This window comes from Pleurodeles waltl, chromosome 4_2, assembly GCF_031143425.1.
Source record: "Pleurodeles waltl isolate 20211129_DDA chromosome 4_2, aPleWal1.hap1.20221129, whole genome shotgun sequence".
Taxonomy (NCBI): Eukaryota; Metazoa; Chordata; class Amphibia; order Caudata; family Salamandridae; genus Pleurodeles; species Pleurodeles waltl.
Window position 1 is genome coordinate 1,054,158,925 of NC_090443.1, and position 21,331 is coordinate 1,054,180,255.

Below are 21,331 nucleotides of genomic sequence, written 5' to 3' on the forward strand. Positions count from 1 at the left end.
AAGGGTTTTAGGGACAGTACAACATAGCAGAAGTCAAATTGAACCGGACCAAGCATACCCCGATATTAACAGCAGTTTCTATACACTCTACATGTATAGTGACATCGTAGAGTCGCAGAGGATCGGAGATAGTTATCTGCCATTACTAAGATGGGTCCAGGTGTAGGGTGAAAATAACACAATGGTTAATATACAATACAACAAATCCGTCTATGTGTCAGTTTCTAAAAAACATTTTGACACCATTACGATCATGATCTATGACAATCAGGCTGAACTGGTGTCCTTTAAATATGGGAAAGTTATTGTTAAACTTCATTTAAGACCGTGACGCGACAGCGACTATTAACGAGTCATCATGGTGATTATGAAAATATACAGCAACCCCTCTATGTATAGGGATTATTACAGAAACCAGGCTGGATATAGAGCCCCACTGCTGTACTTTCAAGGGGCCCCTGTTATGTACGGGGTCAGTTTGGGGGGTTTCTTCCGTAGTTTGTTTAGAAGAGCCATGCCGTTCTTGATAACAGGATATGAAATTGCAAAACAGCACGTCAAAGCGGCAGCTTCGAACATTGCGCAGGACGTTGTGAGTTCTGTGACGTCTGCGGTTGTTGAACATATGAACAAACAACTCCAAGAAGGAGCGGGGTTGGTGTACAAGTCTCACACACGTGTTAAAAGGAAGCGTGGTGCTTCAAAGCGCAGGGGCCCGCCTGCCCCCTATAAAAAAAGACGCTGGTCTTCAAAAAGCGATCACAAACGAAGATCCGTAAGTCGAAAGAGAGCTACGAAGAAGAGGAAGAGAAGGGGCACTAGCGTAAATATTTTTTTAAAAGCCGAATACTGTGTAAACATGGCCTTCGTACACTGTGCATCGGATGAATGCGCTAAATCGGAATTAGACATTGTTTTCTCTAAAACCCACGCAGACTAGCATCGAAAACAGTTTTTTCATAGAAGTATCACCACTAGCCGCTTTAATGCCCTTGGCGCCGATAGAGTTTTATGTCAGGGTCCACGAGCATGTATCTGGATCTGAACAATACACTGCTGCACCTCATCTGTAAAATTGTAAAAGCGGATGGTTCCAACATAGAGAACGGCGCTAAGTGGCAATGATCGCGTACCCCATAGCAACCATGTTTAATCAGGTGGACATCACCCTTGGGGATCGGCTTACCACGCAGAGTGATAACATGTACACGTATAGGGCATTCTGAATTACAGCTGTGATGCTCTGGCACCCACCTTTCAGCAGGACTCTTCTACAAAGATACTTATGGTCATTTCGAAGCTACAGCGTTGGATGGTCACAATCAGGGTTTTGTAAAAAGAGCAAACTTTGCCTCCAGCAGTAGACAGTTTGACCTCTTAGGGCGCATACATTCAGACCTCTTCTACCAAGATAAGCTACCCGTCAATTGCATCAATCTTAAGATCAAACTAACCCACAACAAGGACTCGTTCTGTCTCATCAGTGGGGATGCGGAACAGTATAAACTTGTTATACTGTCTGCCAGTTTGTTTGTAAAGAGAGTGAAAGTGTCACCAAGCGTCAGACTGGCTCACGCAGAGGCCCTACACCTACCAAACGCTAAGTACGCCGTGGAAAGAGTGGCTCTGAAGTTATTCAGCATACCCAAAGGCAATGTTCCCTCTAATTATTTCCCTCAGTGTGCGGTAATGCAATGTTTGTGAGTGCAATTTTCTGAGAGCTGAGCTAAACCACAGCGTAATAAAAATCACTAGGTGAGTGGGATTTCTAGCGTAGCAGTAATATCCTCTGATAACAATTCAGGAAAAAATAGTTATTTTCACATATCTTCAAATAAAACAAGTATGTTAATAAAAAAACATGCTAATTTTAGCATGTACTTAATCCTTCAGTTATACAATTCAGAATGCCTCCAAGTATTATACCACTGGATTCTTGCATTTGGTGTGTAGAGAAAGTGATTCTGTAATGTGTGCGGCACATTATAATCATTTGTTCACTCGTCGGTATCTCTACTGGCTGCTGTTGGGGCTGTTGATCCTGAAGCGTTGCATGGGCTGGGGGTGGCGGATCAGAGTCTTGGGAATAAAGAGTCATTGTTTCTTTTCAGAAGTGCATTGCTTATAGGCTTGTAGGAAGTTTTAAAGAGCTGTGGAGTAAAGATCGGCTTTGTTGTAAGGTTTTAATTCGGTCCTGTTTAAAATGTTTTTAATTTCGGCATCTAGGTGTAGTGTTTCATTTTTTCGTATATATTCCAGGCGTCACCTGTAGAAAGGCCCAACTGGTCTAGTTGCTGACACGACACCAGGTACATCTTCTGGGCATAAACCATCAGTTCCCGGTTAGGAGGTTTGTAATTAATGGTAGCGCTATGCCCAGGAGTGCTCCTATAAAGCTGCACAACTGTTTCACAAGTCTCTTCTTAGAAATGAGGGTTGCCCTTTTATTGCTAAGCTTTTTTATAAGGGCACACCTCTTCTTCAGCATGCGGAACTCACTCTCTGCTATAGGGACATTGCCTTTTAGGGTGTTTAGGGCTATTTCTGAAAGGGCTGACATAAGTCGTCCGAGGCCAAGCAAAGGATGGCTTTTCTTTGTTGGGAACTATCTGTGACCAGTATTTTTAGGAGTGCTAAACTACGGCATCCACGTGCAGACATGGTCAACACCTTATACTATAAGGTTTAGAAAGTAAATGCTACAAAAGGCTTTTTAGAAATTGTTTTTATATGCCAGGGATCTGGTTTTAGGGGTGTAAGCTACCGGGAGGTCTGGTGGGGAAATATATGCAAATAGTCGGTAGTCTTCTAGAGTCTTGGGTTTTAAGTCTACCAACAGGTACCCGTGAGGTTTAGCAGTGGCGTCGTTAAAGGCTTCTAAGAAAAAACTGAGTGTTTCCAGGGTACATCTGCTTAGCGATGATCGATATTTGTTGTTGGTAGGAAGTTGGCTCTGTATGTGCTATTTCAAAGTAAGAAATAGCATGCACAGAGTCCAAGGGTTCCCCTTAGAGGTAAGATAGTGGCAAAAAGAGATAATTCTAATGCTCTATTTTGTGGTAGTGTGGTCGAGCAGTAGGCTTATCAAAGGGTAGTGTTAAGCATTTGTTCTACATACACACAGGCAATAAATGAGGAACACACACTAAAAAGACAATTCCAGGCCAATAGGTTTTTATATAGAAAAATATCTTTTCTTAGTTTATTTTAAGAACCACAGGTTCAAGATTTACAAACAATACTCTAAATGAAAGGTATTTCACTCAGGTATCTTAGGAACCTTGAATCAACACAATAGCATGTACAGTTTTGGCAAAAATGTCAATAAGCTATTTTAAAATTGGACATAGTGCAAAATTCAACAGTTCCTGGGGGAGGTAAGTATTTGTTAGTTTGTCAGGTAAGTAAAGCACTTACAGGGTTCAAAGTTGGGTCCAAGGTAGCCCACCGTTGGGGGGTCAGGGCAACCCCAAAGTTACCACACCAGCAGCTCAGGGCCGGTCAGGTGCAGAGGTCAAAGTGGTGCTCAAAACACATAGGCTTCAATGGAGAAGGGGGTGCCCCGGTTCCAGTCTGCCAGCAGGTAAGTACCCGCGACTTCGGAGGGCAGACCAGGGGGGTTTTGTAGGGTACCAGGGGGGACACAAGTCAGCACAAAAAGTACATCCTCAGCGGCACAGGGGCGGCCGGGGGCAGAGTGCAAACAGGCGTCGGGTTTGCAGTACGTTTCAATGGGAGACCCAGGGGTCTCTTCAGCGATGCAGGCAGGCAAGGGGGGGGGCTCCTCGGGGTAGCCACCACCTGGGTAAGGGAGAGGGCCACCTGGGGATCGCTCCTGCACTGGAGGTCGGATCCTTCAGGTCCTAGGGGCTGCGGGTGCAGTGTGTTTCCCAGGCGTCGGGTTCTTTGAAGCAGGCAGTCGCGGTCAGGGGGAGCCTCTAAATTCCCTCTGCCGGCGTCACTGGGGGGACTCAGGGGGGTCAACTCTGGCTACTCACAGGGTCGCAGTCACCGGGGAGTCCTCCCTGTAGTGTTGGTTCTCCGCAGGTCGAGCTGGGGGCGTCGGGTGCAGAGTGGAAAGTCTCATGCTTCTGGCGGGAAACGTGTGGTCTTTAAAAGTTGTTTCTTCGTTGCAAGTTTCAGTCTTTGTGGACTGCTGTCCTCGGGAGTTCTTGGTCCTTTTAGATGCAGGGTAGTCCTCTGAGGCTTCAGAGGTCACTGGACCCTGGGGGATGCGTCGCTGTTGCAGTTTTTCTCAAAGTGGGGAGACAGGCCGGTAGGGCTGGGGCCAAAGCAGTTGGTGTCTCCGTCTTCTCTGCAGGGCTTCAGGTCAGCAGTCCTTCTTCGTCTTCAGGTTGCAGGAATCTATCTTCCTCGGTTCTGGGTGCCCCTAAATACTCAATTTAGGGGTGTGTTTAGGTCTGGGAGGTTAGTAGCCAATGGCTACTAGCCTTGAGGGTGGCTACACCCTCTTTGTGCCTCCTCCCGGTGGGGAGGGGGTCACATCCCTAATCCTATTGGGGGAATCCTCCATCTGCAGGATGGAGGATTTCTAAAAGTCAGAGTCACCTCCGCTCAGGACACCTTAGGGGTTGTCCTGACTGGCCAGTGACTCCTCCTTGTTTTTCTCATTATCTCCTCCGGCCTTGCCGCCAAAAGTGGGGCCATGGCCGGAGGGGGCGGGCATCTCCACTAGCTGGGATGCCCTGTGGCGCTGTAACAAAGGGGGTGAGCCTTTGAGGCTCACCGCCAGGTGTTACAGTTCCTGCAGGGGGAGGTGAGAAGCACCTCCACCCAGTACAGGCTTTGTTCCTGGCCACAGAGTGACAAAAGCACTCTCCCCATGTGGCCAGCAACATGTCTGGTGTGTGGCAGGCTGGTAAAACTAGTCAGCCCACACTGGAAGTCAGGTATGTTTTCAGGGGGCATCTCTACGCCCTCTGGGTGTATTTCACAATAAAATGTACACTGGCGTCAGTGTGCATTTATTGTGCTGATAAGTTTGATACCAAACTTCCCAGTTTTCAGTGTAGCCATTATGGTGCTGTGGAGTTCGTGTTTGACAGACTCCCAGACCATATACTCTTATGGCTACCCTGCACTTACAATGTCTAAGGTTTTGCTTAGACACTGTAGGGGCATAGTGCTCATGCACCTATGCCCTCACCTATGGTATAGTGCACCCTGCCTTAGGGCTGTAAGGCCTGCTAGAGGGGTGACTTATCTATTCCATAGGCAGTGTGAGGTTGGCATGGCACCCTGAGGGGAGTGCCATGTCGACTTAGTCATTTTCTCCCCACCAGCACACACATGCTGGCAAGCAGCGTGTCTGTGCTGAGTGAGGATTCCCCAGGGTGGCATAAGACATGCTGCAGTCCTTAGAGACCTTCCCTGGCATCAGGGCCCTTGGTACCAGGGGTACCAGTTACAAGGGACTTACCTGGATGCCAGGGTGTGCCAATTGTAGAGACAAAGGTACAGGTTAGGGAAAGAACACTGGTGCTGGGTCCTGGTTAGCAGGCCTCAGCACACTTTCAAATCATAACTTGGCATCAGCAAAGGCAAAAAGTCAGGGGGTAACCATGCCAAGGAGGCATTTCCTTACATTGTTTGTCCCTGGGGATTTTAAATAAAGCAAGGTATGAGGCGTTCAGAGTTATAGAACAACTGCTCTATAAAACAAGTTCTGCACAATGTAACATATGCTCAGGTTACGATGGTGTGAAAATTGGGTAAAAGCTTTTTCTATCTCTGGATGATGCCCACCCTCATGCATGAGATCATCTACAAATAACCATGTTTTCGAGGTCTGTAGGTAATAGTGCATCATTGTTGAGATTACCAGGTATGCCTTCGATAAATTTGATGTGCGGGAACCTTAAGGATAGTTCTGTATAAAGATCTTGCCAGCATGAATAAAGCCATACAATATTATTTGGGTTTTGGGATAGACCATGGGGTGCATTTTGTAACAACTTCTTTATAAAATAACTTTTACTGCAATTTGAGGGACCTGCTAGAACGCAAGAGAATGGATGTTGCAAACGGGTGTCCATAGTTGTATGATTCAAGAGTCTAATGTCCTTTTAATAATCATATGGTAGGGTTTTGCAGTCCTCAGTGAGGACCTTTTTATCAAACACTAGGTTTTAAGGTAAAGGTTGGGTTGTCATTTCCCACCGCTTTTTGGACCGCACTTGGCTAGGCTGATGTACAACAATTGTTTTATTATTTTCACGGGTATCGGACATAGCGTATTCGTTCACCAGGTCCTTAAGACTGTCAAAATTGATTTTGACTGTATTGTTAACACTTAAGGTGATACCTTTGACTTTCGTACATACAGTATTGTTTGAGGTTTTATACAAATAGATTTTAGGACCTGATGAGTTGAACTCCACTATGTGTTCACCCTTTTGTAGTTCGCTGGTCAAATCCCCTAGATAATCGCCTAATGGAGGGTCTTTATCACCTACTTTACTCACAAATATAACAGAGTCTGTATCATGATAGACACCTGTCCTGCCGTTTATCTAGCATTCTGTAAACCTCTAAACAGGCATGAGCGGTTGTGGAACATGCTATGAAGATGTTTGTATTGTTACATGTTGTGGGGTATCTTTAGTGTACTACCCGCACAGAGCAGCTGTCTCATCATCGATAAACTCGCAACTGGACACCTCATAACTGGGGGCAAAAAGGTACTTAAACAACTCGTCAGGATCTGTTATTATGGTCGTGTTTGACAAGTTTGTATGTTGTGGGAATTTCCCTCCTAAGGAGTTTAGGCATAGTTTGGCTAACTGCCGGCGAGCTGGGTTGACCTCGATCAATTCATGTGTCAAACGTATACCCTTGTGAGTGTAGTAGTCATCTATGTACTTTTGCTTAGAGGCCTCATCAACACACCACTCTGGAAACCCCGAAGCCTCCTGTTTGTCTCTTAGAAACAGGTTGATATAGTTAGAAAAGAACTGTGTTGTTGTCCTTTCAAAGTGCCATATTTCCACTATTTTACCAAGCCTGTATCCTTCCTCTAGAGTCCTTTGTACCTCAGAGCTACACCACGTACCGGTACGACATAGTGGGAACATCAGCTTACCGTCAACTCTGTACTGCAGTACTGGGAAGTAAAGACATCGGGTGGGTAGATTTGGCATTTAATGAGCCCAAAGTATTTGCCAATGGGCTTAAAGTCCCTGTATATGATGGTTGGGTGACCTACGGGGTATAAGTTTTGCTTGTTCACAAACGGATACAGACTTGTTAAATCGTAATAGTGTATTTACTCACCATCGCCCACAGCCCTGTACAGCTGTATAGCATTTCTACGCCCACCAAATAAGGTGTTGCAGGGTTCCATGGGCTCTGGTAACAGGTGACTCTTAATGAAAGACACAGGCTCAACATTTGTTGTTAACATATCATACCATTCATGCTCCCAAAGGGTTCTCATGACAAAGCCATAGTTTTTAACATATTGCGCCTTCATCAGAATGGAACGGTGTAGGTGCTCAAACTTGTTGCCCAGCAGCTTGTTAAACTTATGGGGTTTGTAACAACGAGGACAACCAAGGTAAAAACAGCCGTTGTATTCAAAGGCAGTTGGCAGACCATTAATTATGGCATAACTGTCAAGATATTAAGGCCCCAAGCGGTATTTACCACCCTGTCACGCATGTTGAATGGCTATGTCTTCTATGTCCGAGATATACATAAGCCACTGGATCGAGGGGGTTGAATATTGCTTCTGTTTACCATTATACAGGTCTGGCGGTACTAGGGCGATTCTGTACAGTTTCAAAAACATGTGTTTGTAGATAGATATACACATGGAAGAAAGAGTGATATTCTGGAAGGGGTCTATGTATTCTAAAGTCTTTGTCATCTGGGGTATGTTGGGCTTTAAAACCTTCATCTTTTTGGTCATCTCCACCACTAAATTTCTGAAAAGGTTGCAGGCTTTTCGCAAGATCATTACATCGGCCTGACAGTATGCTTTCAACTCGGTTTGAAAATGAAACTTATGTTCACGGTTTTCACCGTACCACTGTAGAAAGCTCTCTTTCTCAACAGGCATCATATACTCGATACCTCAGCTGGAGGGTGGAGGCATGGGACCCTCATAATCCTGGTTGGCGCATGTGTTGAAAAAGTGAGGGAAATAACCTTTACAACCTGGGAAACCAAAAGCTTTGGGTAATTTACTCAATTTCATGGGTAGAAAATTTAGGGTATCGATGAACCATATTTGAAAAGGCACCACCGTTAACAGCATCAATTTTGAACGCTGGGTTATGAGTTCTACGGCCATCTTTTCTCCAATCATGGTCTGTAGCATAAAGAAGGAAAAAAGGAGTCGTACGCTTTAGAGTTATGAGCCACCATAGAATACCCTTTGAATTTAGGCTGCATGACAGTGGTGAAAAAGTCGCTTACGCACGTGCGCCCTTCAAACTCCCAGTTGTCATCGGAAGTTAGATGATGGGCATAAATATAATTAGGCTGGTGTACACCCGTCTCCTGTGTACACTATATATCGAACACTATGTAGTCTTCAGTTTTGGTCTGAGGGAGCCCTTTAACCATGTAACACTTGTGCTCTGTCCCAGCCTGAAAATACACCTTATACCTGGGATATTTCATGCCTTTTATTTATGCTGATAGAGGACGTAATGCCCGCAAGCCGTACAGTCTATTTTAGGTAAACAATGCGCAAGTCTGGTGTGTATGCTCAAGCAGTTTTGCGAGCGACAAACAGATTACACGTGCGACACTGGACCTTCTGCTCAGCGACCTCAATACAACCATCCCTCTGACACATTTTACAGTGCATTTCACACTGATGAGTTGTCTGTGTGTTGTATATATGATCGCAGTGGGGGCATACGTACTTGGCTCCTAGAAAACCCTTAAGGTTCAAAATACCATAAAAGTGGTTTTCATGATGGAGAACATAAACGATCTTGTTTTTCGCACTCTCCCCGGTTGTGAAGTACTTCCAGGAACCATTGTGGTAAAGAACTTTCACTGTAACTGCAAAATAGTTCTCACAAAGCCCCAGATAGCTGAAACCGACCATTCTGCTGTGTGGTATTTCAAGAGCCCTGTGGGCTTCAACAGCTCTAGGCATAATATGAGAATCGGGCGTAGTGTGGTCCAACTGTAACCCCACTATGCTGGCTGCCAGACAGGTGTTGGTTGCTCCTGTGTTAAAACTGAGCAACCATTGTTGTTTCTTACAAATGATCTGGCTATACAAGATACTCTTTAAAGGCCTGGAAACACCACCCTCACGGCCCCAGCCAATGAGGGCTATAACTCTGAAGGTACCATATGCTACTATTTCTGCCTTACTCTGCAACAGGTTACAGAGATTCTCTAGAAATTCCACAGCGTCAGACACACCCTGGGAGTTCTACGTGTGAACAAAGGACTGTCAATGTCCTGCCCCTGGAAACGCAGTTAGAAGTAACATGAGGACCCACATCATGTAACAACCTTTCTATTAGTGTTTGTATAGCTTGGTGGATGGCTAAAACACCATGATCAGAGGAATTTGTACGGTCTAGGTTAACAAACCGGAATTCCTCGTAGCGTTCTGTAGCGCTAAACCGTTCTATAGTACGACTGTACCTTCTAACACTTTCTAAAAACACAGGTTCTGAATCCTCAGCTTGAGGATCACTGCTGTCTAGTGGGATATCTTGATTGCCATTCTGGGGTAGCGGACTAATGCTCTGTGCTGGTGTGTTTTTAAGCCTCCTTGTAACACATAGCTTGGTTTTCTTTAATTTCCTTACTAGCACATATGCTGTCTAACGCTACTAACCCACTTCTGCTTATTACAAGACCACTTGTTTGTAGGTAAGTGCCCATAGCCTATTTGAACAGCAGATGTTGTATTTACGGGTGTGTGCCAGCAACTTTACCTACAGCAACCACTACTAAGGACCCATCAGGGTGCTGGGGTACTACATGGCTCTGAACACCTGCCCTTGAGGTCGTAAAACAACCTATGTTTGTGCTGTTCCCTCCTGACTTTATGCCTTGAGACCTAGAAGGGATCATTTTATATGTTAAAGTATTGTATTTTGAGGCTTTGAAGGAGTTGTTGGAGGGTTCCACGGACCTTATGCTTTTGAGTGTGCGCAAGAGCCATAGAGCCTTAGTGAATATGTCTAGGGTTTGTTTTCATATTAAGACCTATAGACACCCTTTTTACAAAAAGCGTATCTTTCACTCCTTAGGGGGACACGGTTGTCTAGTCACGCAGATATATTGTCTATGTCTGCCATGGCTGATTCACAAGCTATAACCACCTCCCTTCTACGCATTGCTAACTGCAGGATTAACACTCTCTGGGATGGTCTGGAGGACCCAGTATCGACCCCCAACTTCCTCTGTTTTGAGGTCTTGAGGTTCAGGCGTGATTTTAGTTTCCTAACGGCCTGATGTATTTCTTTCAGATATGTTTCCAAAACCCTATTGGGGGTCAGTGCGTCATATTTTGATCCACTACAAGTGTCGTTAGCTGTGTGGTGTATATTACCCCTAGCCTCCCCGGTGGTATGATCACTGTTAACCGCAATAAGCCCTTTTTGAATGGGTGGGTCAGGACGGGTCAAAAGAACAGGGCCCCAATGTGAACACCCTGGTACGTCCGAGGCCTGATCATCGCTAGATGGAGTTCCAAAACTCTGATTTTGTGCACCGCTCCAGTCTGTACTGCTGTCGGGTATGTTGGGGAGGAGGGTGAAGACCAATGCGCGCAGGCACTTGGTGTTGGGCTGGTGGTGTTGTACGCCCCTGAGGGTGTAATGTGTGACATCAGATATGGGGAAATTAAATGTTGGTCATAATAACTCAAAGCCTCTGATGCATAGGGAGCGCTGTGGCTGTGTGTGGGTGATTGAAACCTCTGTGATTGCAATCCTTCGGGATTGCGTTAGAAGGGTCACAGAGCACTGTTGCGGCTTTGGCTTCCGAAGTCTCTACCAAACCCGCTAGTGCCTTGAGAAGTCCTATACCCCCAGAATAAGGATCCTCTATGGGGCTGTCTGTTTCCATGTGTGTGCCATGTAGACTGGGAGGGCTAGTTATACATGCTGCTGGTACTAGGTCGTTGACAGGCCCGCTATATTAGAGTCCTCAAACTTTGAGCATTTAGAACTCTGTGGGCTAGGTGGAACAGTCTAAGCCTTAACAACATTTTTAAAAGACAGGTCTGAAGGCGAGGCTTGTAGCTCAGGGGGCTGCAGCTTCTTCTTGCAGTTATTTAAGGACAACCAATTTATTTTAGGCTTGTTGCACTGATTTGTCTAAACCATAGGTTCTACATGATACAGGATGTTGCACTTTTGAGGTTGTAAGCGCGATGCTGTCAGATTGTCCAAACCCTTGCACATAGGAAGTTGCTGTAGAAGTGTTCACAGTACTGGGCATAGCCTTTATTACTGTTGGTGTGGTGTAGTTAAGGGCTGGACCTGGTCTATCACGTCTGTCTGTAGAGCCCGTGCACGGTTTGTCCTTGGGCCCTGCTTTGATCACGGATGTTGCTGGTGCCTTGGGGTTTTGAAGGGTCAAGGTGTTGACCTTTAAAGGCGGTGCCACCGGTTTAGCCTGACGGTTGACTCCTCCAGATCTCTTTTGTGATAACTATATGATGTAAAGATAACAAAATACATATGAGGTGTTGCTATAGCAGCGATATCATAGAAGTGAAAGAGGTTTGAGAGACAATAAGGATTTAATTAATCTGGCTCTACAATTTCTAAAATACACCTGCTGTGTTCCGATGTGAGGGGCCATTCTTTATAGGTGGGCATTCCTTAGACGCTGGGAACTTCCTCTTGCGGACCGTCTTTTGAGCGAACCCTACTACATTCTGGTTAGTTACCATGGGAGCCACTTGTACCGCCGGGGGGGGGCCTGAAGAAAAAAAGAATAAAATGTCACATTTACAATATAACACACAGACTATACATGCTCTCTGAGGGTACCTTCTATGTGGTTTTTATGGAGCTTTTTTTTAGGTTTCACATAGTTTACACAATGCCTCCTTTTTATTTACTGGCAAAAGCTTTATCATGAGACAGTGTGCCTGGTCCGTCTTGAGCCAGAAGGATTTGTTGTAGAGCCCCAACCGCCAGCTGTAGTTCAGCATCATACCCTGTAAAAGCACACAAACACAGGATAACATAAATGGAAAAAAAAAATCGAGCCATCTTTGTTTAGGGTGGATGTTGACAGGGTTCTCTGAACTATAAATTCTCTAGATACATATACCTTGTTGCAGGGCATCCATTTACTAGGGGAATATCGTTAGCTCTAGGGGATCCTACATACAGAAGAGACAAAAAGACAAGGACTTTTAAACCCTAATGCTTTTTTAAGCTATATACATAATTGCAAGGCAGCCATGCAGATAAATATTAGTTGAAGCGTTACCACTCCTCATGACTGTAAGCCTTGTTAATTAGTCGGGTATACACACACTTTTAGACGTATATACTAATACATATGTCCCAATCAAGATTTTTTACAAACACACCTAAGAAATATATATATATATTTTTTAAAACAATGGTAAGTACCCTCGCAATCCATACAAATTGGAGCCACTACACAGTTCTGAAAGTACAATCAACAAAAAAACAAAACTAATGTTTACATTTTTCAAATACCCTGAGCTGTTTATTAAACAGACCACATGGTGGCGCCGATGCATAACATAAGATTGAGGGCTCTTTCAATTGGACAATATTTATGTGGCTCCAGAACTTTAAAACAATATTCACATATATTATGGTGTCATTTATAGTCCAAGTAATACCCTACATAATTATAAACAATATAACACATACTACATAACAATTGGACAAATAAATACATCTAAATTATTTATATATGTATATATGTGTACAGTGGATTGCCTACAAAATTCTGGAATCCATTCCAGGACGCAAGGGGGAGGAGGGGCATATCAAATCAAATCAAATCAAATCAAATCAAATCAAATCATTAACATTTATAAAGCGCGCTACTCACCCGTGCGGGTCTCAAGGCGCTAGGGGAAAGGGGGGGTTACTGCTGCTCGAAAAGCCAGGTCTTGAGGAGTCTCCGGAATGCGGAGTGGTCCTGGGTGGTCCTGAGGCTGGAGGGGAGGGTGTTCCAGGTCTTGGCTGCCAGGAAGGAGAAGGACCTCCCACCCGCCGTGGAGCGGCGGATGCGAGGGACGGCAGCGAGCGCGAGGCCAGAGGAACGGAGGAGACGGGTGGGGGCGTAGAAGCTGAGGCGACGGTTGAGGTATTCCGGTCCCTTGTTGTGGAGGGCTTTGTGTGCGTGGGTGAGAAGTCGGAAGGTGATCCTTTTGCTGACTGGGAGCCAATGCAGGTGTCTCAGGTGTGCGGAGATGTGGCTGTTGCGGGGTACGTCAAAGATGAGGCGGGCCGAGGCGTTTTGAATGCGTTGCAGGCGATTTTGGAGTTTGGCGGTGGTTCCATCGTAGAGGGTGTTGCCGTAGTCCAGGCGGCTCGTGACGAGGGCGTGGGTCACGTTTTTTCTAGTGTCGGCGGGGATCCAGCGGAAGATCTTGCGGAGCATGCGGAGGGTGAGGAAGCAGGCGGAGGACACGGCGTTGACCAGCCTCGTGCTCCTCCAGACACACATAATGAGTTAATTTGGTCCTCCCCAACCCTATGGAGATAGGTAGGGCCCCCACGTTTAGAGGCCCCAATTGACAGGATATCACCGTAGCCACCCCAGGTATGAACAAGGGTCTACATTTAAACCCATACTGGGGGGTGGTGGAACAAAAGCAAGAGCGATCGGCGCTGGGCCAGAAGAGCCCTTTAACCCCTTACTGGGGCATAGGGCAAGCTGATGCAGCACCTACCCTTATATTTATATCCCACCTACTGTGGTGGGCATGAGGGGCTCTGTGGGGCTTACTGCAGTGCGCAGGGCCCGGGACCGCGCGTGGTCCAGGTCCCCGACCGCCATTATATAATCATTATCAGGGAAGGGGTCCTTGTCAGCCTGTAATAATGAGTATATAATGGCGGGCGGGGACCCTGCCCACGTGCGGTCTGGGGCTCCGCGCCCACCATTGCACACATGCCGTTGTTAGGGCCGGGCCGGGGTCTGTGTCTGGCCCGAACAACACTTCCGAATGGAGGACGGGAACCGGGGGCCTCGAGCTGTCCACTGGTCCCCGTCCTCCATTCAAGCTGTACTGTTAGGGCCGGGCATTGACCACGGCCCGGCCCTAACAACACGTTTGTAATGGAGGATGGGGACTGCTCACGGCCCTCGGTCCCCGTCCTCCATTACAGTTGTACTGTTAGGGTCGGGCATTGACCACGGCCCAGCTCTAACAACACTTTTGTAATGGAGGACAGGGACCGGGGGCCACGAGCAGTCCATTACAACTGTACTGTTAGGATCGGGCCGGGGTCAGTACCCAGTGCCTAACAACACTTTTGTAATAACTGCATGGAGTCCCGGACCACACATGGTTTGGGGCCCCAGCCACCATTACACCAGTAATGCTAGGGCATGGCAGAGACAACGGCCCCTGCCCCAACATTACCCACCATTACACCCGTACTGCTAGGGCATGGCAGAGGCAAAGGCCGGGGTCGTTGTCTCTGCCATACCCTAGCAGTACAAGTGTAATGGCGGCTGGGGCCAAGGGTCAGGGCCATGTCCTAACAACCAGGGCTTATTTTACAACCAAGGACACCTGGGCCTCAAGTTTTTCTTTTTTTTTTCTGTGCTTGTCAAGGGTGGCTTTACTAATCCACACAGCTGTCCACATAAAAAATATATAGTTCTGTCCTTTGCAACAGGCATATTAAACTCTGCACTACTTTACAGGGAGTCAAAGCCTCCTCTAGACATAACTCCTGCATGAACATTAATTACAAGAGGTAACTTGACATTATAAATGCATCCTAAAGACAATTTTCAGTATGTGTTTTTAAATTGATAATTTCATAAGTTACGGCAAAACATAACGTCCCCATGAGGCATGCGTCATCCCGTTCCACATCAACATCAACCCTAAAGCAGACACTCCTAAATACCTTTTAAAACATACAGGGTTAGATAGTGCTATTTTAAAAATCATTGTAGAAATAAAATTGTACGATTCTAAACTACATATCAAGAGCTTATAATATTAAAAACCTTTAATTATCATGTAAACTGTACTATAAGCTTAGACCTTCTATTTATACCAGCCTCTTGTTTTTTACTTTGAAAATACTGTGCACCTCTACAAATTAAACAAAGGTTTCAACACAGTATAACGTATAGCTCTGATAACTCTGCAAAACATAGGCATTACACTCTCATGGGGCATATTTGGAAAGGCGGTGGGGGTAACGTCTAGGCTAAACTACAGTAGAACATATACATACAACACATAGTTACAGACCTTCAGTAGAAGAGGATTAGCATCACCAGTCTGTGCTCTGCCCTTCATGTTTTCAGCCTTGAGGTCCTGATGGTACCTGCTCTCCGCAAACTTCAAATATGTAGTTCAGAAAAAAAGAGGTCTGTGAATGTGGGGGCTTTTATACCAGCCTCATTGTGCTTATTATGCCTAGGCTTTTGTGGTGGTGGGGCTTAGGAATAGACATCTGTTTTAGGGGGGCATTGTCGATCCAACTTTTAATTGCATGGTCAGTTTATAATTTAACCTCTACTGAGACCTCTTTGATGGCTGTCCTAGAAATTCCTGGGGCATACATCTGTTTTAGATTCGCAATGCCTGTCAGACTTTGAGTCCTGTCCTGTGAAGTCCTTGGGGGGCATACATCTGTTTTTAAGTTTGCATTACTGGTCCAGTGTTTTGTTTCAAACTTTTAATTGCATGGTCAGTTTATAATTTAACCTCTACTGAGACCCCTTTGATGGCTGTCCTGGAAAGTCCTGGGGCATACATCTGTTTTAGATTTGCAATACATGTCATCCTTTGACTCCGGTCCTGGGAAGTTCTAGGGGCTAACATCTGTTTTAGATTTGAAATGCCTGTCATCCTTTGAGTCCAGTCCTGGGACATACATCTGTTTTAGATTTGCAATGTCTGTCAGCCTCTGATTCCTGTCCTGTGAAGGCCTTGGGGCATACATCTGTTTTAAATTACAATGCCTGTCAGCCTCTGAGTCCTGTCCTGTGAAGGCCTTGGGGGGCATACATCTGTTTTTAGGTTTGTATTACTGGTCCATTGTTTGTTTCAAGCTTTTAATTGCATGGTCAGTTTATAATTTAACCTCTACTGAGACCCCTTTGATGGCTGTCCTGGGGTGTACATCTGTTTTAGACTTGTGATGCCTGTCATTCTGATGAGGCTTGTCCTGGGAACTCTTGGGGCATGCATCTGTTTTAGGTTTGCATTACTGGTCCATTGTTTTGTTTCAAACTTTTAATTGCATGTTCAGTTTATAATTTAACTACTACTGAGATCCCTTTGATGACTGTCATGGAAAGTCTTGGGGTATAGATTTCGATTTGCAATGCCTGTCACCCTTTGAGTCCTGTCCTGGGGGGCATACATCTGTTTTAGGTTTACATTTCTAAAATTAATTGGCTGGCTCTAACAAAAGCAACATTTGCCCAGCCCCTCTTTTTGGATTAGCCAGCAGTGTGAATGTTTGGCCTTACATTTCCAATGCTCCACCATGTGAGGAGGCACCCAAGCAGCCACATGGTCCTGAATGTCTGACATATCTAGACTTGTACTCTTAGGCGCAGAAACAGGGTGCACACCAACAGGGTCCCCTATTTTACACAACCCATAGACCTAGACACAGGGGCTAGGACCCTGGCACGTGACTAACACGTGACCCCATGATGTCACAACCCACGTGACACCCCTCTACACCTACGTTAGTTCTGGGACGGGCTCTCAGGTGCACCGTAAGTCCTGGTAACGGATGTGACATCATTTCCGAGGGGGCGGGACAACTGTCACATTCTAGTTTGATGAGGAAAGGTATCCCCCTATTCTACTTTTCATGTTTAGTCCTTTGCTGATTACCTTTTAAGGAACGGAGTGTTGCAAGTGCATGTAATGGGGGAAAATCATCACGAGATCAAGCCCTTAACTCTAGAGACAGTGTAACACATCAGTCCTGGGACATACATCTGTTTTAGATTTGCAATGTCTGTCAGCCTCTGAGTCCTGTCCTGTGAAGGCCTTGGGGCATACATCTGTTTTAAATTACAATGCCTGTCAGCCTCTGAGTCCTGTCCTGTGAAGGCCTTGGGGGGCATACATCTGTTTTTAGGTTTGTATTACTGGTCCATTGTTTGTTTCAAGCTTTTAATTGCATGGTCAGTTTATAATTTAACCTCTACTGAGACCCCTTTGATGGCTGTCCTGGGGTGTACATCTGTTTTAGACTTGTGATGCCTGTCATTCTGATGAGGCTTGTCCTGGGAACTCTTGGGGCATGCATCTGTTTTAGGTTTGCATTACTGGTCCATTGTTTTGTTTCAAACTTTTAATTGCATGGTCAGTTTATAATATAACTACTACTGAGATCCCTTTGATGACTGTCATGGAAAGTCTTGGGGTATAGATTTCGATTTGCAATGCCTGTCACCCTTTGAGTCCTGTCCTGGGGGGCATACATCTGTTTTAGGTTTACATTTCTAAAATTGATTGGCTGGCTCTAACAAAAGCAACATTTGCCCAGCCCCTCTTTTTGGATTAGCCAGCAGTGTGAATGTTTGGCCTTACATTTCCAATGCTCCACCCTGTGAGGAGGCACCCAAGCAGCCACATGGTCCTGAATGTCTGACATATCTAGACTTGTACTCTTAGGCGCAGAAACAGGGTGCACACCAACAGGGTCCCCTATTTTACACAACCCATAGACCTAGACACAGGGGCTAGGACCCTGGCACGTGACTAACACGTGACCCCATGATGTCACAACCCACGTGACACCCCTCTACACCTACGTTAGTTCTGGGACGGGCTCTCAGGTGCACCGTAAGTCCTGGTAACGGATGTGACATCATTTCCGAGGGGGCGGGACAACTGTCACATTCTAGTTTGATGAGGAAATGTATCCCCCTATTCTACTTTTCATGTTTAGTCCTTTGCTGATTACCTTTTAAGGAACGGAGTGTTGCAAGTGCATGTAATGGGGGAAAATCATCACGAGATCAAGCCCTTAACTCTAGAGACAGTGTAACACATCAGTTAAGACATTTTGGATTGGATTTTGCACGACTAAGATATGCCTTCTTTGCACCGCAGTGTGTCCATGAGTCGTTTTTACGCCTGGTTAGACAGAGCTGATGCTGATGTGATAAGAGAATACAACGTGACTCTTCCAGAGTTGGTTTCAGCAGTTATACATGTTGCACAGATTTTTGCATTGGTGAGTGTGTTAAAAAGTAGTTTACCTTGGCAAGCACACAGAAGATATTTCATGACACTCATTCAACCCACTTTGCTCCCACAGGTGGCTGCTTCGGAAACAGCAGTTGCACAGGGATAACAGCAGCGACCAATGATGTACCCTGAGCAGAGAGTAAAGCCGTCACCATGGCAGGGACAGCAGCAGTAACAGTGCTATCAGCAGAGAACAGCAGTGACCACAGTTATATACAACCCCTTCTACTGAAGCAGGGACCATCGCATTAATAATAGCTCCCAAGTCCCATGGCTGCCATGAGAGTTCCAGCCACATCAGCAGGAACCACAACTGTAATCGCATCCACCTTGAAAGCAGCAGTGACAGCCCTCATGACTATAGAGACCATAGCTGCTGCAACAGCAACAATCACAACAAGGACCACAACTGCCATATTCTCAGCGACACCAGTACCTGCCAGATTTAGGAGGGACCACAGCAGCGCCCACAGCTGTAATTCCAGAAGAGACAGCAGCAGCCACAGCTGTAACTACAGAAGGGGCGGCAGCGGCCACTGGTGTAACTACAGAAGGGGAAGCAGTGGCCACAGATGTAACTACAGAAGGGGAAGCAGTGGCCAGGGCTGTAACTACAGAAGGGGAAGCAGTGGCCAGCGCTGTAACTACAGAAGGGGAAGCAGTGGCCACAGATGTAACTACAGAAGGGGAAGCAGTGGCCACAGCTGTAACTACAGAAGGGGAAGCAGTGGCCACAGCTGTAACTACAGAAGGGGAAGCAGTGGTCACAGATGTAACTACAGAAGGGGCAGCAGTGGCCAGCGCTGTAACTACAGAAGGGGAAGCAGTGGCCACAGCTGTAACTACAGAAGGGGAAGCAGTGGTCACAGATGTAACTACAGAAGGGGCAGCAGTGGCCAGCGCTGTTACTACAGAAGGGGAAGCAGTGGCCAGGGCTGTAACTACAGAAGGGGAAGCAGTGGCCACAGCTGTAACTACAGAAGGGGAAGCAGTGGCCAGGGCTGTAACTACAGAAGGGGAAGCAGTGGCCAGCGCTGTAACTACAGAAGGGGGAAGCAGTGGTCACAGATGTAACTACAGAAGGGGAAGCAGTGGCCAGCGCTGTTACTACAGAAGGGGAAGCAGTGGCCAGGGCTGTAACTACAGAAGGGGAAGCAGTGGCCACAGCTGTAACTACAGAAGGGGAAGCAGTGGCCAGGGCTGTAACTACAGAAGGGGAAGCAGTGGCCAGCGCTGTAACTACAGAAGGGGAAGCAGTGGCCACAGCTATAACTACAGAAGGGGAAGCAGTGGCCAGGGCTGTAACTACAGAAGGGGAAGCAGTGGCCAGGGCTGTTACTACAGAAGGGGAAGCAGTGGCCAGGGCTGTAACTACAGAAGGGGAAGCAGTGGCCAGGGCTGTTACTACAGAAGGGGAAGCAGTGGCCAGGGCTGTTACTACAGAAGGGGAAGCAGTGGCCACAGCTGTAACTACAGAAGGGGAAGCAGTGGCCAGCGCTGTAACTACAGAAGAGGAAGCAGTGGCCACAGCTGTAACTACAGAAGGGGAAGCAGTGGCCAGCGCTGTAACTACAGAAGGTGAAGCAGTGGCCAGCGCTGTAACTACAGAAGGGGAAGCAGTGGCCACAGCTGTAACTACAGAAGTGGAAGCAGTGGCCAGCGCTGTAACTACAGAAGGGGAAGCAGTGGCCACAGCTGTAACTACAGAAGGGGAAGCAGTGGCCAGCGCTGTAACTACAGAAGGGGAAGCAGTGGCCAGCGCTGTAACTACAGAAGGGGCAGCAGTGGCCACTGGTGTAACTGCAGAAGGGGAAGCAGTGGCCAGCGCTGTAACTACAGAAGGGGAAGCAGTGGCCACAGATGTAACTACAGAAGGGGCAGCAGTGGCCACTGGTGTAACCACAGAAGGGGAAGCAGTGGCCAAGGCTGTAACTACAGAAGGGGCAGCAGTGGCCAGCGCTGTAACTACAGAAGGGGAAGCAGTGGACAGTAGTGGTCACAGCTGCCACCATTTCAAGAACACTAGCAGCAGACTACTTGACCGGGGCAAAGGACATCTGTCATCCTTCTGGATCCGAGCTCTGCCTTTGACAGTGTGATACATAAAAAGCTATGTGATACACTTATCTCATTTGGGATTTGTGACCAGGTTCTAAAATGGGCGTGGTCCTTTCTTTTCGATCGTTCTCAAGCAGCTATTATGAAACCTTATCGCTTCAACACAAAGCCTTTGGTCTGTGGAGTTCTAGGGTGTTCCTCTTCATCCCTGCTTTAACATCTACATGACTGTTCTGTGCAAAGACTTCAGGACTATGGCTGATGCTGATGATCTCGCGGATCGTTGTCTCTTTTACTGACAGATTCCCTGCCTCAGAGGAAAACATCAGTGCCCACTTAATAGAATTGGCCTCTTGGATGAGATAACATTCCCTTATGCTCAGGGAGGGTAAAAAACTGAAAAGTTGAAATTTATTAAATCTGTAGCCGCTCTGCTTGCCACTCCCCACGCCCCTGATTCTCCTCCATGTTAAATTACCCTCTCATACATTGATAGAAACTGTCAGGAGTGCAAGGGCTCGTCAACCAATCCTGCCCTCATCTGGGTTGTGAATCAGTGGCTGAAGGGGGATAAGGGGAAGCCTTTTAGTCTGGGGAGGAATGGTCTGCTCATTATTTATATCTTTTAATGAATTTGATTTTAGCTTGTTACTTTTCTTTTTATGTCTTTTATAACAGTTTTCATGTAGTTTTTTTTAACTTTCATTTTATTTGGTATATGCCTCCCCCTGCTCTGGGGACCTTGATTGTAATGATTTTAATTAATCGTGCAATAAAGATTTATCTATCTCAGGGAGAGTAAAACAGAGCTTTTGCTATTTTGAGGACTCACTTTGATCTGGTTTCCTTCTTGGCCTG

At 46.3% G+C, this 21,331-nt stretch overlaps 1 protein-coding gene across 1 annotated transcript; it reads left to right on the forward strand.

Moving 5' to 3' along the window:
* Positions 1-514: 514 nt before the first annotated feature.
* LOC138294024 (mucin-22-like) lies at positions 515-20,514 on the forward strand. Its single transcript, XM_069233275.1, has 3 exons — positions 515-775; positions 18,840-19,352; positions 19,462-20,514. The coding sequence occupies exons 1-3, from the start codon at positions 515-517 to the stop codon at positions 20,512-20,514; spliced, it is 1,827 nt and encodes a 608-aa protein (XP_069089376.1).
* The last annotated feature ends 817 nt before the right edge of the window (positions 20,515-21,331 follow it).